At 41.6% G+C, this 15,597-nt stretch overlaps 2 protein-coding genes and 1 non-coding gene across 5 annotated transcripts; 1 reads left to right on the plus strand and 2 right to left on the minus strand.

Annotated features, from left to right (window-relative positions):
- Nucleotides 1-260: 260 nt before the first annotated feature.
- Nucleotides 261-5,555, plus strand: arl2bp (ADP-ribosylation factor-like 2 binding protein). Of its 3 annotated transcripts, XM_026176763.1 has the most exons (8): nucleotides 2,492-2,568; nucleotides 2,652-2,790; nucleotides 3,061-3,130; nucleotides 3,407-3,468; nucleotides 3,541-3,647; nucleotides 3,742-3,827; nucleotides 3,978-4,074; nucleotides 4,271-5,555. In XM_026176763.1, exons 2-8 carry the CDS (start codon nucleotides 2,772-2,774, stop codon nucleotides 4,367-4,369), a joined length of 540 nt encoding a protein of 179 aa, XP_026032548.1. In that variant the 5' UTR covers nucleotides 2,492-2,568; nucleotides 2,652-2,771; the 3' UTR covers nucleotides 4,370-5,555. The 3 variants fall into 3 exon arrangements, with proteins under 3 accessions (XP_026032550.1, XP_026032548.1, XP_026032549.1); XM_026176765.1 differs by lacking the exons at nucleotides 2,492-2,568; nucleotides 2,652-2,790 and adding an exon at nucleotides 261-323; XM_026176764.1 differs by lacking the exons at nucleotides 2,492-2,568; nucleotides 2,652-2,790 and adding an exon at nucleotides 2,819-2,930.
- Nucleotides 4,976-14,995, minus strand: pllp (plasmolipin). The gene is made up of 5 exons (XM_026176762.1): nucleotides 14,970-14,995; nucleotides 12,333-13,077; nucleotides 7,965-8,135; nucleotides 6,810-6,926; nucleotides 4,976-5,872 (listed from the first exon to the last, which is right to left on the minus strand). Exons 2-5 carry the CDS (start codon nucleotides 12,492-12,494, stop codon nucleotides 5,765-5,767), a joined length of 558 nt encoding a protein of 185 aa, XP_026032547.1. The 5' UTR covers nucleotides 12,495-13,077; nucleotides 14,970-14,995; the 3' UTR covers nucleotides 4,976-5,764.
- trnal-cag (transfer RNA leucine (anticodon CAG)) lies at nucleotides 13,670-13,752 on the minus strand. The gene has a single exon. It is a non-coding gene; the product is annotated as a tRNA-Leu (tRNA).
- Nucleotides 14,996-15,597: the final 602 nt, after the last annotated feature.

Below are 15,597 nucleotides of genomic sequence, written 5' to 3' on the forward strand. Positions count from 1 at the left end.
TCGTCTATCTACATCTCCTCTTTTATATCCTTCTGACAACTCGCTGCAGAAGCTGGGCCAAGAAAACTTTCTACTTTTTTTTTTTTCCAAATAAAAGCGCAGAGACCGTGTAACTCGGCTACAGACAGAACCGAGTTCTTATCTCCAGGCCCGTGTAAAGCTATTTAAAAACAAAGAACCTTTCCATCACGAGGACCCCACTTGTGCTTTCAGTCCTGAGGCTGCTACTATTTAACCCCATCGCCGTCATGCACACGTCTGCAGACGTGACAGGGCTTGGTCACAGAGGAAAACGCAGCCTGTAGTACAGTATTAAACCGAAGGTACAAACTTGAAATGTGTCTTACTTTCTTTTTTTGCTTACAGATGCGTGAGTGATTGTGTTCTCACTGTAGCATTTTCATTTTCTCCAACACTCAAACCCTGGGCAGCTTTCCCGTCTGTACTGATCGATCACCCAGTAGGAGGTTTTTCATTCTATTGTTGGCTAAAATCTCAGATTCTACTCTGTCTAATTGACTTTAATCGCTTGAGTTCAATTTTCTGATTAAGTTTACAAAGCAAATCACAAAAGAAAGTAAATGGCAGAAATAACGTGTTTCTGTCTGAATAAGAACTGATTGATTTGACCCTCCCTTTTGTGCTTTACTCGTTTATAAAGCAACCACAGAATGTGGGGATTAAAATTTACATTAAAGTCACATACAAGTGATCGCAGTCAGGTTTCTTCCTCCCGGTTATAAATGCACATTTTAAAGAACCAGTGTAAGGGAAGTGTGTACTCGCACCACCACACACTGTAAAACTTGATTAGTGCCAACAGTTGGGGAACAGGGGTCGAGCTTGTCTGAGAGGCTGTTTGATTTTTGGTTTGTGATGACAAACCTGACACTTTTCAGTCCACAAAAAGAGTTTTTAGTTGGTCACTTAAAATGAGGCTGAACGCTGATGTTGGCTCACGAGCTGAGCGGTGAATTGCAGGAGGAAATGTGGATTGATCGTTCACGTGCTGCACGTCACAGCGCTGCTGGTGATCTTGTGTTAAAAGCAAAGTTTGTCAGAAGTGCTCAGGCTGAGTAAAAACGCGGGTTCTGTACAACTCCTGCTCCCTTTTCTTCATCTTCCCTCTTCTTGTCTTTTGCCTTGTGTTTGTCTTTCTGTCCATCCTTTACTTGAAGCATCTCTGGGTTGACTGAATTATGTTTGTATTTTGGAAACAGGTGACAAAATTAATCGTACGTTAAATCATAATTCAGTAAAATTGTATTGTACAATTTTAAAACGCCCAATGGCATTTCAAATGACAGCAATTTTACATATATCCTGTTCTTATAGTTTCTGAAGGAGTTGATGCTTCATGCTGCATGAACAAAATCAGTAAAATCATTCACACGATACTAGAACGGTTTATGACAACAGCAGAATCTCTCGGTATGACAAAAGACCGGTATGGTCGTTGTTTGCTATGTTGTAGTTTCCTGGAGCACCTTATCCATGGAGGTGAGAGGTGAATTTTGTGTGTGTGTGTGTGTGTGTGTGTGTGTGTGTGTGTGTGTGTGTGTGTGTGTGTGTGTGTGTGTGTGTGTGTGTGAGAGAGAGAGAGAGAGAATGTATTTAAAACATCTGTAAAGGAAAATCTCCCCGAGTTCCCAAAGATGTGATTTATTGAAGAATTGTTTCCTGGATTGTGACATTTGTAATAAATGTATGTTCATGTGATTCTTTTGTGTGACTCCTGCTACAAAACCAAACTATTGATACACTCACTGATCATTTTACCCACTGGCCTGTGAAATGTGGACATTTTTAAACACACACAGCAACTCTTTAAGTAACAGCTGATCTCCATCTCCTCTGGATATTAGTCAGGGATCTATTGCTATGTTTTTGTCTCTTGGTGTGTTGGTAATTTATCACAAAGAATTACAGTGCAGAAAACACTGGGCACTGTCTCAGGCTCACATGAAGCCCGATGCACTCAGGACAGATGTGTCAGGGGAAAAGTGACACAGCAAAACAGTTTAAACGTTATTTTGTATTTAATAACTCCTTTAGGAAAGTCCTAATCCTGCTTGGTATGATAATAACCTACGAAGTCGGATTTGGCATAAAAATGTACATGAAGTACTTTAAATATAATACGTTATGCTACAGGATAATTACAGATTCGTTAATACCTCACGTTAATGTTGCAGCTGAAGATGATTTTAATTACTTTTACATAATATTACCGATATTAATACGACCTTTTAGATTTCGATTTTAAATTTGCAATAATATCAATAATAAAACTTTAATTGATACTTTAAAATAAAAGTTATGGTCGATCCACCGTCTCATTCACTCTTCTCTTGTGGCACGAACAAAAGAAGTATATGATCTCCGATTTTCAGCGCTTCTGATGGACGTCAGGCAGCATCTGAGTTATACGTGTTTCCTTTTTGCATCTTTAAGCTCCAACAATCATCTGGTTCCGCTAAAACAGGCTAATGATCGTCTGTAGGTGACGGTTTAAAAGTAACAGGCCTGATGGAAGAAACGTGAATCGTCCTCATGGCGAATGATTTGGTGAACAAACAAGTGTAATCTGCAAAATTCGTGAACATTTTGATGTATAATATTAGTAGTAGTACCAGCTGTTTCCCTTCCAGATAAATGTGGGAACCGATATACGGTAGTTTTTGTTTTACCCGACGGAGCACGAAGGCGCACAAAGTTCACTCGTTTCCTTGGTAACAGGATTGCGTACGCTAGTGAGCAGTTTAGCCGACATGGACATCAGGGAGCCGGGTGAGTTAAACACGTCACGACACTTCTGTAAATGAACTTTTTCACTTATGAGAAATGGCGGCAATTTAACGCCGCGTGCGTCTTTGATTAGCCGCCTCGGCTAACTGACGTTGCTCGCGCGGGGACTCTGATGAGAGCAAGTAACGGAAACACACTTCAGAGCTGATGTTGCGTTTGTTGTGAACGTTAGCGCTGGCTACCTGCCTGTTTTATCTTACAGGTGTTAGCAGAAGGGCAGTGCTCACCTGTGTGCTCGCTTTATCTTCTCAGAAATCCGGAGTAGTGGAGACAACATGGTAAACGTGTTCGATACGGACGAGGAGCACTTTGCTATTTCCAGGTGGGTTGTTGTGAAACGCTTTCTAACCGTCTGCAGGAAGCTGACGTCCTGTTTTAAGTCAGATTTGATGCACTCATCGTGGGCATGAATATCAGGGTAATTTTGGGCTTTTTAGCGATTTCTCACTTTTTCCAGGGTGGAGTGATTGTACAGCAAACATGTTTAACGGGTGCAAAAGTTCAGAGTCATTTGGGATTTTCTCTTGCTGTGTAAAATCCACCACAGAGCAGGAACTCGTGGAGTTTGTGCTGATTTCTCTCACTTCTCTCCCTTCAGTTCCTCGGCTGCAGACACGGCCTTCGATGGAGTTATTGGCTGCATAGAGGACATCATCATGGGTAGGTTCACTGACAGTGCCACCAGTTAGTGATGAACACGCGCTTTCTACATGTCCACTGCTTCTCTTTCAGAGGACGACTTCCAGCAGATTCAGCAGATTTTCATGGAGAAACATTACCGTGAGTTTGATGACTCTGATGAGAACAAGCTCAGCTACACGCCCATCTTTAATGAATATGTAAGTGTGGGCAGATTTCACTCTCACAGTCATACAGAGATGTTCAGTTTTTACAAATACGTTGACTTAAAGCAGAATCTTGGCTGTTATTTAGGTTGACCTGCTGGAAAAATACCTGGAGCAGCAGCTGATGGAGAGAATTCCCGGCTTCAGCATGGACACCTTTAAAGAGTTACTCATGTAAGATGTGACAGAAGTGGAACCTGAACTGAAAGCAGCCCATGTGTCAGTTATGTTGTGTTGCTCGTAAGAAATGTTATTTTGCAATAGACCACAAGGTGGCACACAAGTACACTGAAAAAGTGACGAGTTTATCTCCTTCCTCTGCAGGCAGCACAAGGAGGAAGTGTCAGGTGACATCTTTGACATGTTGCTGACGTTCACTGACTTCATGGCTTTCAAGGAGATGTTTCTGCAATATAGAGCTGTGAGTTTTCTGTGAGCTGGAGAATAACTATAAAAGTGGCCCCATTTAAATAACAGGGCAGCTGTGACACGTGGCTCTTTGTTATGAAGTTTTGAACCGTGTGTGTGTGTGTGTGTGTGTGTGTGTGTGTGTGTGTGTGTGTGTGTGTGTGGGGGGGTACTGTACATTAATGCTGAATGTATTTGTGTGTTTCTAGGAAAAGGAGGGCCGGTGTCCAGACCTGAGTCAGGGACTGGTGGTCACATCTCTGAACCTTGGAGGCTCCAAGCATGCTGACTTTAATGAATCTCAGTGAATCTCTGGAAAATTGTTCCAGGGCCTTAATGAAAGTGTTCGATTCAGAGTCTTTTAACGTAAATCTTCCGTCTGTAACGGATAATTTATATTTGTTTCTCTGCGTTTTATGTAGAGGGGTCAGTGGAAGAGCCTCTGTGTCTGTTTGCCATGAAAGTTTGAAGGTTTTGCCCACTTTCTGTTAACAATCACTCGACTGCATGTGACTCCTTGAAAAGTTAATATTTCTTCAACTGTAATTCACATTTTCATGCTTTCACTCGTGTGCAGTGATTCTGTTTAGCTTTTACTGGAACGGCCTGTTTGAAACAGGAAGTCGAGTATTTCTGTCCCTGTGCTGTGAAACAAACATGCTTCGTTTTTCAGAAAGTAGTAAAGTAGAACTAATATATGTTTCATGGACATATAAATTATATTAACAGTGTTTAAGTTTCGAACTTGTCAAAGTGACGTTTAATGTAAAATGATTGTGTGTGTCTGCAGTTAGTTTTTGGTACAAATTGTTTTTATGTGTTTAGAAATGTTTCATTTTCCAAGTATATTTATTTCTCCGGTGAAATGCTGTTGTTGTTACGATTGTCTGTAAAAAAACAAACACAAAACGATATTTTCAAATAAGCACAAAAGAAAAACCTCAGTCGTTTATTTGAAGTGTGTAGCTGAGCTCTAGCACTCAGCGCAGGATTTCACCAACGTCCAAACTCTTGGTACAAAAAGACTCGCGTGGTTCATAAAGGCACGTACAGTACAGCAGGAGAGGAGCAGACTTTCACTTAAATCACACAAAAACAGTGTTCCACGCCTGTGGATCGATATTTGAATCATGCAGAAATATCCAGTGTCAGTGTGTCAGCATCATGATTATTTTCTTACAGGTGCATTATGGGCGGTTTTATTGCTAAAAGGCTCTGTTAGGCCCAGTAAACCCAAACTGTGAAGCCAACTTTCAGCGGTTTCATCCTCCTCTTCTTGTTGGTAGATGCAGAATGCAGCAGAGAACTGCCCAAAGCTGGAGGTCGAGATCTGCGGTCCTCCCTTAGCTAACAGGTTTTTCCACTGGTGATCTCAGACTAACCAAACAACCCTCCACTGTAGTTAGCACATGCAGCCTGTGCTTATTTTTCTTTTAATGCTGCTCACATTTTCAGATTTTGTTCAATTATTACTGAAATTTATAACTTTATGTACATAATGATTCAAGTGTATTTTTAATGCAATCTAGGATTATTACATTTCGTAGTAGTAATACAGTATACTTACTGTATTACTGGGATGGCTAAAACAATAAACCACCTGGAACAGATTTCATCTCGTGGTTATTATCAGGGTTTGCCTCAGTCAGGATCTGAGTTTTGTGAGCTTTGTTCCTGGGAGCAGCACCGCTGGCCGCACAGCCCTAAGTCGGCACTGTGTTGGTGGCGGCGTTTCCTCCGTCCCCCTTCCAGTCCAAGTAGGAGAAGAAAGCACTGGCTGCGTACACAAAGGTCACCACAGCACCAAAGAACTGCAGCGAAAGAAAATGAGAAGAGACGCGGTTACACCGCCGAAGGGACTCCAGGAAGCTGAGCAAAAGTCTGAAATTCTTATCAGCCATCATAAATCACAGTCATGTTTATATTTCTGAATTCATATCTATACCAAGCCCAGCTGTGTGATTTAGCAGGTTAAACAATGTACTAGTGGGACCTTACCTCTATAATCTAGACAGGAGTGGCTCAGAGGCAGTTTCTGATAAGAGTGTGTGTGTGTGTGTGTGTGTGTGTGTGTGTGTGAGAAATCATGTGATCAATGCTTCTGCTAAAGCTGTAAACCAGGACAGACTTTGACCTGCAGGAGGAACTGTAAAACACACTGATACAGGAGATGTTTCTGCCAATGTAAGTCATAGTCACCTGCCACTTTATAAGGCACACCTATTCAGCTGCTCATTATTGCAAATATCTAAACAGTCGATCACTTGGCAAGAACTCAGTGTGTTTAGGCGTGTAGGCCTCGCCAAGACAGCCTTTGATTGTTGGTGTCAGACAGGCTGGTTTAATTATTTCAGACATTACTGATCTGTTCCTCAAACTGTCCTCTTGAAACGAGAGTGAGTTCACTGTACTCGAATGGCCTCCACAGTCACAACATCTCCATTAAATAGAAAAGCCTTCCGATTTGGTGATGTGGAAAACCTTCATCACGGATGTGTAGCCGACGAATCTGTAGAAACTGTGATGCTGTGATAGCGTGGACGAAAAACTCGGATCAGTATTTCTAGCATCATGTGGAATCTGTGCCATGAAGAAATTAAGCTCTTCTGAAGACAAAAGGTCGTTCCCAGCACTAACAGCACTAGCGAGCGGCACACCTAATCAAATACACCGAGTGCGTTATAAAAAGCTGTTCTGTGTTCCCTGGACATTGGGCTAGTTTGTGAGATAGTGTGAGTGGTGACTTACTGCAGCAGCTGCCAAATGTCCATAGATATAGAGCCCGTGGAAGGGAGCCACATAAGCTGCGTTGGTGATGAAAGCAGTGAGATAGAGGACTGTGGCTGCGCTAAAATACACCATCACCTGAAACAAATGGAGAAAACACACATTACATCAATGCACAACGACTCGCCGTCTTCCTGCCACACTGTGCCCCTCTGTGGCTTCGCATCCTCGTCTTTTTCTCTTTCTGTCTTTGAGCTGTTTCTGCAGCCTTGTCATCGTCACCACTTCATCAGCCTTTTTGTTGCTCTGTGAGAGTACACATTAGTATCGCTGACGTTCATGCACCGTCTCTCAGAACTGATGACCAAACATCCAAACTGCAAAATCAAGGAACCGGTAACTGTTTCTAATACAACCCGTGACTAAGGGTGTAATTCCCCTGTAGACTGAACTTCAACATATTTTATTTAAAATTATGATGTCATTATAGTCACATACAAATATTTCAAGTTATTAACAGTAGACTGAGGATATAATGAGTCGCGGTTTTACAGGAAACAAAGGAATCATTACACTGTAATTAATTCAAATAATGTAATTTTAAGTTATTTACTAATCATAAATCAAACAATTTTCCTATTTTACATAAATGGTAAACGGCCTGTATTTGTATAGTGCTTTTACTAGTCCCTAAGGACCCCAAAGCACTTTACACACCCAGTCATCCACACACTGGTGGAGGCAGCTACAGGTGTAGCCACAGCTGCCCTGGGGCAGAAGCAAGGCTGCCATATAGCACCATCGGCCCCTCTGGCCAACACCAGTAGGCAGTAGGTGAAGTGTCTTGCCCAAGGACACAACGACGAGACTGTCCGAGCCGGGGCTCGAACCGACAACCTTCCGGTTACAAGGCAAACTCCCAACTCTTGAGCCACGATCATAAGTGTGCTGCACTTTGAGGTGTGCAGGGTGTGTTGTGCTGGAGACACACATTATACTGTAACTGCGGTACAATTAATTCTTTGTTTCCTGGTTTTTCTAATGTAACAACTTTTAAGTAGTTAAATGCACTGAAATGATGCCCGAAGTCACAGGTGGTTTATAAAATGTTGCCAAGGAACATCTCTGTGTACGTTCTTTGACTTTATTCGTCTTTGCCCTCCGTCTCTCACATACCGTCAGGGGCCATGGGACAGCAGGCAGTGTTTGTGTGACACCAAACAGGATGACGAAGAAGAGGATGGTGGTGAGGATCCACAGAGTGATGGCGACAAACAATACCCAGCCATACGCTCCTCCCACTATAGAGGTGCCTGCTATCAGCGCCCAGTGGAGCAGCCCAAAAACCTAAATAGGTGAGAGGGAGGAAACAACAGGTGCATCAGTTTGGGGGCACGAAAAATAAAATTATGTAAACAGTTATTACATTATTAACAAACAAACAAATGGTGACTGGTGCTCATGGAGTGCTGTTCTACTCTGAGCACTCAAAGTGCTTTTTACGATGAATCCATCCAGTTAAACAGACATTTCTATACCTTGGCTAACATTCACATGGGGCAACTACCGACCTTCTGATTGGTAGATAACCGCCTCTATCTGCTGAGTCACAGGTAAGCAGTAGTTATTGTGTTAGACGGAGCATGCAAGAACAACGTAATCACCTCCAGCAACTGTATCCATTATGTATGGGTTCATTTTTGAGTAAAATCTTAGAATTCATATATACCAACATTTACAGTACACATGGCTGTTGTAATCTTTCTTCAACCATCAAATTCTGAGGAAAACACCAGCTGTTAAATGCTTTGCGATGCTCAGCAGATATTCGTCAGCAGATCTCAGATTTTAGAATAATCTCGTAACCTGAGTTTACTGCACTTGACGAGGTCACTGATGCCCAGATAAGCACCACAGACTGTCTGTGACACTGAGGTGGGCAGACTGTTTTCATGGGGATCTTAAAAGTCAGTCTGACCGACTCTTGCAGGTACTGTACAAAACACACGAGGCGTCCCTCTTTCCCTGCACGCATGTCTTCCTGCTTCAGTCTCATGAGAAAGGACATGACAGTCCATTATGTATGCACAGGTCAGGTTTCACTTTTTACACACATGCATACACAGCACGCTCTCCTAAGTAGACCTTTGCAAAGCGGCTGCATCATAACGAGCTTTTCTCTTCTGAACCGAAGGAAGAGGAAATCATTTGAACTTCCTGAGTAAAACAGTAAAGTCCAGCTGTGATGCACATGTTCGACCAGGGAGTTTGCTGTGACACTGCTGTGTAAACTGTGTTTACCAAAATGAGCGAGGAACTTGAATGAAACGGAGGGCATTCACCTTTGATTTAAAACAAAAAAGCAAAACAGTGTCGAGCTGGATGAAGTGGAGAGGACAACTCTGCACCATAAAGTGTTCTAAATATATCGTTTAATGGCCAAAGTTCAAACATTGCTCAAGTTAAACTGTGTGCTCTAGCACAGCAGCAGGAGTTTATGCATTATGCAAATGCATTTTATAATGGAGTGTGCAGGGCATGTTGTATATTAATACTGCATCAGGACCTGGAGACCTGAAACAGGAGACTAATCGTGTTCTGCTAATTTCAGAGTAAGGACAGGTGAAAAGATGCAGTCATGGAGATATGAAAAAAGGTTTGTTTTTAAAAATGTGTGCAAAAATATTGCTGAGACTAACTTGTTGTTTTTTTATGTTGATGTTGTTGATGTGGAGATGGAAAATCAACAAGGTGGTGCTAAACATTATGGATATCAAACAATGATGTCACAATGTTTCAGCCGCAGCAAACTTTACTCTCACATTACTACTTCTGTTTTTTCATTGTGGAAACAGCGTCTGGGAAGAAAGGCTGTGTTTCAGTTTTAATAAATGCTCGTCAAACAACAGCTAATTTAACATTTTGAGGGGGTTGTTTTCAATTCAACTTTATTTATACAGCGCCGAATCACAACAGCAGTCGCCTCAAGGCGCTTTATATTGTAAGGTTGACCTACAATAATACATACAGAGGAAAAACCCAACAATCATATGACCCCCTATGAGCAGCACTTTGGCGACAGTGGGAAGGAAAAACTCCCTTTTAACAGGAAGAAACCTCCAGCAGAACCAGGCTCAGGGAGGGGCGGGGCCATCTGCTGCGACCGGTTGATGAGAGAAGGAAGACAGGATGTGGACTGATACACAGAGTACGCAAGGTACAGCAAAAGTTTGCAGCAGTGAAGGAATACAGTGTAGGTAATCCAGGATAACTTTATATTATAATATAATATCTTTATGTTATATATCAGTCATGTGACTTAAACCTGTGATGAGCTCTTTCCGTTTATCTATGACTGCTGGTGTCATAGATAAAGACGTGTGTGTCTGCACCATTAATCAGATGACACAGAATTTGAATGTGTGTCAACAAGTTTCCGTTTATGCTCCATAAACCTTCCTGGTTATCTATAAACAATAAAAATGACTGCATGCTGCTTTACTGTGCGGTGCACAGTCGGAAAGCTTCACTATCAGAAAGTGGCACAGAGCCTGGAAAATGAAATCAATGATGGTGTCTGCTTATGTAAATCGTTTTTTCTCCAGATAAACCTCATTGTGTGAAGTACCAGGTGAACAGTGATACGACAGCAGCTCTCAGCCTCGGTCCAATCTCCCCCCCCCCCCTCAGGTATGTACTGGCTTTAGGCAAAGGAAACATGGCTGACTAACGTCTGAGAGGTGGCGGAGGTCTTTGGCTCCTCCTGTCACACTCCACTGATCTCTCCAGCATTGCACTACAACTGCAGGAACAACAGTGCACGGCGGCGTCCCTGTTAATGTTCAGACTGTGAAACGTGTCACCTGTCTGGGCTTTATTAGGTGCAGTTTTTGCTGACATTTCATGGTGTTGTAGTAGTAGGTCGGGCAAAACTCAGCACGGAAAAGTAATAACGTTTTGCTTTAATCATTAACTCAGACAAATCACTTCATTTAGTCTTTTTAACGTTTAAATTGCCAATGACAGGCACGGGTGTTAATCCATGCTAACAATGTTTCTTCCCAGGTGAGAAACACGTGAACAGGAGTTCAGTCTTTTGCAGCTGCATTGAGCTGCGTTCAGCCCACCATAAGGATCATTACACTTCTTGCTGCAGTGGAATTTATGGTCTTCGGTGTTTAAATGGGTCAGGCTGTCCAAAGGTTGATAAGACGCGCATATTGCCTCACTGTACATCAGGCGATGTGGGGTAAACAGCTGCAGCTCAGGGCTTCTTGTGTTTGTTTATTAAGTTTTTATGACTTTTTTTGGCAACTCAGCAAACGCAGTTCTGTCATAAACCAACAGCACCGTCATACTATCAAATTATAAAGCAGATACTGTAAGGGGAGCACTCAAGCTTGTAAGGAGTTGTGTTTGAGGTCTAACATTCTGCTTTGATCTCCACCACCTCTGAAAGCAAAAGTCTCCCTCACAGATGTTTGAGTTCTAGTTAGTTTGGTTGCTGCTCTGTGCTGAACATAAACCGACGCTGACAAGTTTCTTTTTCTACTCTTGTATTGTGTCATTAAAGGCTTATATGCTTGAAATAGTCCACTCAGGCACACGGGAGCTTCACCGAGCTTCAGTATAAGATAATTAATGATTATTTTAAAAATATAATTTGTGTAAAGCAAAGAGTTTGACAACAATAAAAGGGGAGGTGAAAATAAGCATCATATTTAAAGGACCTTTCCAGCACCTCCCACCAGAGGTAACGTACAACATGTTCATAATGCAACACTCTTCAAAAAACCTCCAAACATTCAAAGTAAAAACAATCTTCAGTGCTTTTAAAAATAAAGCATCGAAGGCAGTTTTAAAATTCACTTAAAGTCTTTTCAGCAATAAGGGGCGTGTCCATCTCTAGAGGTTGAGTCACCTTGATTAGCTTTTCCATGCTGAACAACCCCAAAGCATTTTAAATTGGCCATTCATAAACAAATCACACCATCATTTATCATTAAATCCTTCTCTCACCTCAACCAATCGCAGCAGATGGCCCCGCCCCTCCCTGAGCCTGGTTCTGTCGGAGGTTTCTTCCTGTTAAAAGGGAGTTTTTCCTTCCCACTGTCGCCAAAGTGCTGCTCTTAGGGGGTCATATGATTGTTGGGTTTTTCTCTGTATGTATTATTGTAGGTCGACCTTACAGTATGAAGCACCTTGAGGCGACTGTTGTTGTGATTTGGCGCTGTATAAATAAAGTTGAATTGAAAACAACCCCCTCAAAATGTTAAATTAGCTGTTGTTGTTTATTAAAAACTACAGTTACAGGCTGTTTTAGGAACTTACTTTTGTATCTTCAGTGTGAAAATTGTGTTCGAACACTAAATATTTTTATGTTTCTGTCCGTCAAAAGTCACAATGGCTAAGATGGACCGAGGCCCTGCTGGTTTATAGTGCAAGAGGTTTCAGAACATAAAATAAGTAGAGTAGGCATCCCTCCCACTAAACAGAGCAGAGTGCAGGACAGACAGAAGAGTAATCATTTAGTTGGTTACATACAATTTCAGCGATCATCAGCATAGCTGGGATGCTTCGGATAAATGAAAAGTCCACCCTGGAGGATATGCTTCCAGGCAGCCCTCGGATGCTGTTCCCACCGTGGGAGTTCTGGGAGTTAGGGACGCTGGTCTCTGTGGTAACTTTGGACGGGAAGTCTGCCATGACTGAGCTCTCGCAGACGCAGGTGCCACAATAATAGAGTCCTTAAGTGTTCTCAATAAAAGGTTTTGATGAAAAATCGAATCCCTACGTTGACTGGAGGCACCAGCAAATCTCAATCTTCAAATAGTCAAGAAAAATAAAAAATATGACAAAACAGAATCATTCAAAACCCGATGCCTTCAAAAATAAAAAAATAAATAAAAAAGAAACAAAAACCCTCCACTGAGTTAAAGAGGAGCCCTCCAGCCAGACCTCCAGGTTCAGGTATCAGCTGTCAGTGTCTCCACCTGCTCTGACAGGTGTGTAATGGTGGAGGCGGTGTGAGTCTCTCTACACATTGCCTTCTCCTTTTCCCTCTGACACACCCACACACATATTGAGTGCGTCGTCACCTTCTCCCCATCTGCTTTGGGTTGCTCTCTTTTGCTCCCCTGGCACCTCCCATATGCTCCTGCAGGCTGCTCACCTGCGGCGCTTCAGTCACTAATGTGTTTGAACTCCAGGAGGAGGGAGGAAAAAACAACACAAGCTGGTGGTGCCCTCTAGGCGTGGAGCTCGCACATGTTTGTTCTTCCCCTGTGGACTGATAAGAAGGGATGACACAACGCTACATTCCTTAGTTTAATCAATAACACATATGGATGGATGCTGTGAATGTTTCAATGTTTAACTCAAAAAATCCACTAACCCAATCTGTCAGTTAAGGAGGATTTTTGTGACTTTTGAAAATTGCAGCATACTTTGTTTGCTTTTTCTTCTGTCGCTTTCTTTATTATTTGCTGTGCTGTTCATAAAGACCGTAGCTTGAAAGATTAAACAGTCGGAATACACTGAAAAATATGGAGATATTAAAAAGAAATAATTTTAATTCTTTGCAACTATTAAAGAATTACTGCATAAATAGACCAAAACAAGAAGCAAAGAAAAAAACATTAAAGCCAGAAATATTTTTCTCACTGATGATATAATGAGAAACAAAATCTCCATAAATTTATGTTAACTAAATTTTATTAATTAATTATTGAAATTCTTATCCTCTCCCTGGGAGACATGCCATCTATTTGAATATTATGTATTATAGTGTTTGTGGTGTAGTGAACATTGATTTTGAGCGTGTGGAAACAGTTTTAAACATGTAAAACATTTTTAGAAGTAACAATCAAACAAAAAGGTGATGTCAGAAGTGGGATTCGAACCCACGCCTCCAGGGGAGACTGCGACCTGAACGCAGCGCCTTAGACCGCTCGGCCATCCTGACTTATAATAGCACGTCAACAAAATCTGGTTAATATAGCTCTACATGCAGTTTTATTTTATTTTTAATTTTTTTGCTCAAATCATGTAAAGACTGAGCACGGAAACGTTTTTCTGTTTAGCGGAACATCGGTTCCGGTTTCCTCGCCTTCCCTCTGCTGGTGATTCTGGTTAATAAGCGTCTCACGGAATGACTCCACGTGACACAGGTTACACAGTCACCCTCTATCTAATACCTATACGGTTTCAGTTTTCTTTCCCATATTATTATAATCGTATTCTCTCCCATTTCAAGTTTATTTATTTATTTATTTTATTAACCTTTATTTAACCAGGAAGATCCCACTGAGATTAAAAACCTCTTTTTCAAGGGAGACCTGGCCAAGAGCAGCAGCAAGTGTCTCACAGTTACAGAAATTACTCAATTAAACACAGGCAGCAACAACACACATGCAAACATAAATGAAAAAAATAATGAATTAATTAATTAAAATTCAATAAAATTCTAATAAAAAATTTAAAAATCAGTTAAAATAACAAATTGATATAATTGAAACAGTTGCATGTTATGGGCTTGTCCTCAAGGATTCGTAATTTAGATTTAAAAACAATTAATGAAATGAATTCAGTCATTTTCCATTCTTTCTGCAGTTTGTTCCAAGCCGAGGGTGCTAAACGAACAAAAGCTCTTTTACCAAATTCAGTTCGGGCAAATGGAACAGAAAACAACAAGTAACCATGCGGACGAAGAGAATACCGACCAGCATGTTTCATTGCAAGCAGGGAACATATATAAGAAGCCAGCAACCCAAGTATCACCTTATATATAAAACTGTATAGATGAGAGTTCCTCAGACTTTCCAAAGCAGGCCATCCTACCTGAGAATAATGGATTGGATTTATATAGCGCTTTTCAAGGCGCTATATAGGCAAGGCACCCAAAGCGCTTTACAATGCCACTATCCGGTCGTTAAGTGATGACGTGATGAATCCTACTTCCGGGTCTAAAGTAGTCTGCGTTTAATATGGCTTTTGTGTTGTTAACATGTTTAATGTTATGTATTTTCTTCCATTTGATCTCAAAAAGCTCCTAAAACAGTCAGTGATCACTGTTGACCTCCCTCGGCTTTTATTACCGCTAATCATTTATTTAAGCTCAGTTTTTAAAACCTTAGGATGTAACTACAGCCCAGCCCATGCAGCAGTATATGAATGACTAACCTCGTATTGTGGATGGATTATCTCAGTTGTTCTCCTGGCTGAAGTTTGGTCCTTTTACAGCATCCTGCCATGCGATTACATTTGTTCCTGACCACCGAGAACACTCACGTTAACTTTTATCGAGTGGAAAAAAAGTTAGCTTGTTTATATTGTAACGATGGTTAAGTGTTATTGTACATGTTGGTTATCTTTGCACACTGTTGTGTTCCTTTAAGATTCATGTTTGGTTGTGCTGCAGGAAGTAGGGAGGGTGGTGTGGAGGAAGGGGAGGGGGGACCTGGGTTCTGTGTTGTGTGGGTGCCAGGCTGAAGAGAGGTGTAGCACGAGGGCGCTCTCCCCTGAGTTAGCAACCCGCTTGCTTATGTGCCGAATAAACGGACAAACTGAGACCCAACCGTCTGGTTCTTGTGAACGTTACAATATTATGCTAACATAGCTGTGTCGCTAGCGGTCACGTTGCACATCATTATATACCAGCTAGCCAAACTTCAGTAACCCTACAAACATCACTGCTGTTTAGTTTTCTGTCTTCATTTATGTTGGAAGTGATAGCAGAGCTGTACGTTTGAATTTGTTTCCAAAGCCCCGCAGTCTATGGGGCGCCGTTTGTAAAGTGAAATATGCTGAA

Source organism: Astatotilapia calliptera, chromosome 7, assembly GCF_900246225.1.
Source record: "Astatotilapia calliptera chromosome 7, fAstCal1.2, whole genome shotgun sequence".
Classification (NCBI taxonomy): domain Eukaryota; kingdom Metazoa; phylum Chordata; class Actinopteri; order Cichliformes; family Cichlidae; genus Astatotilapia; species Astatotilapia calliptera.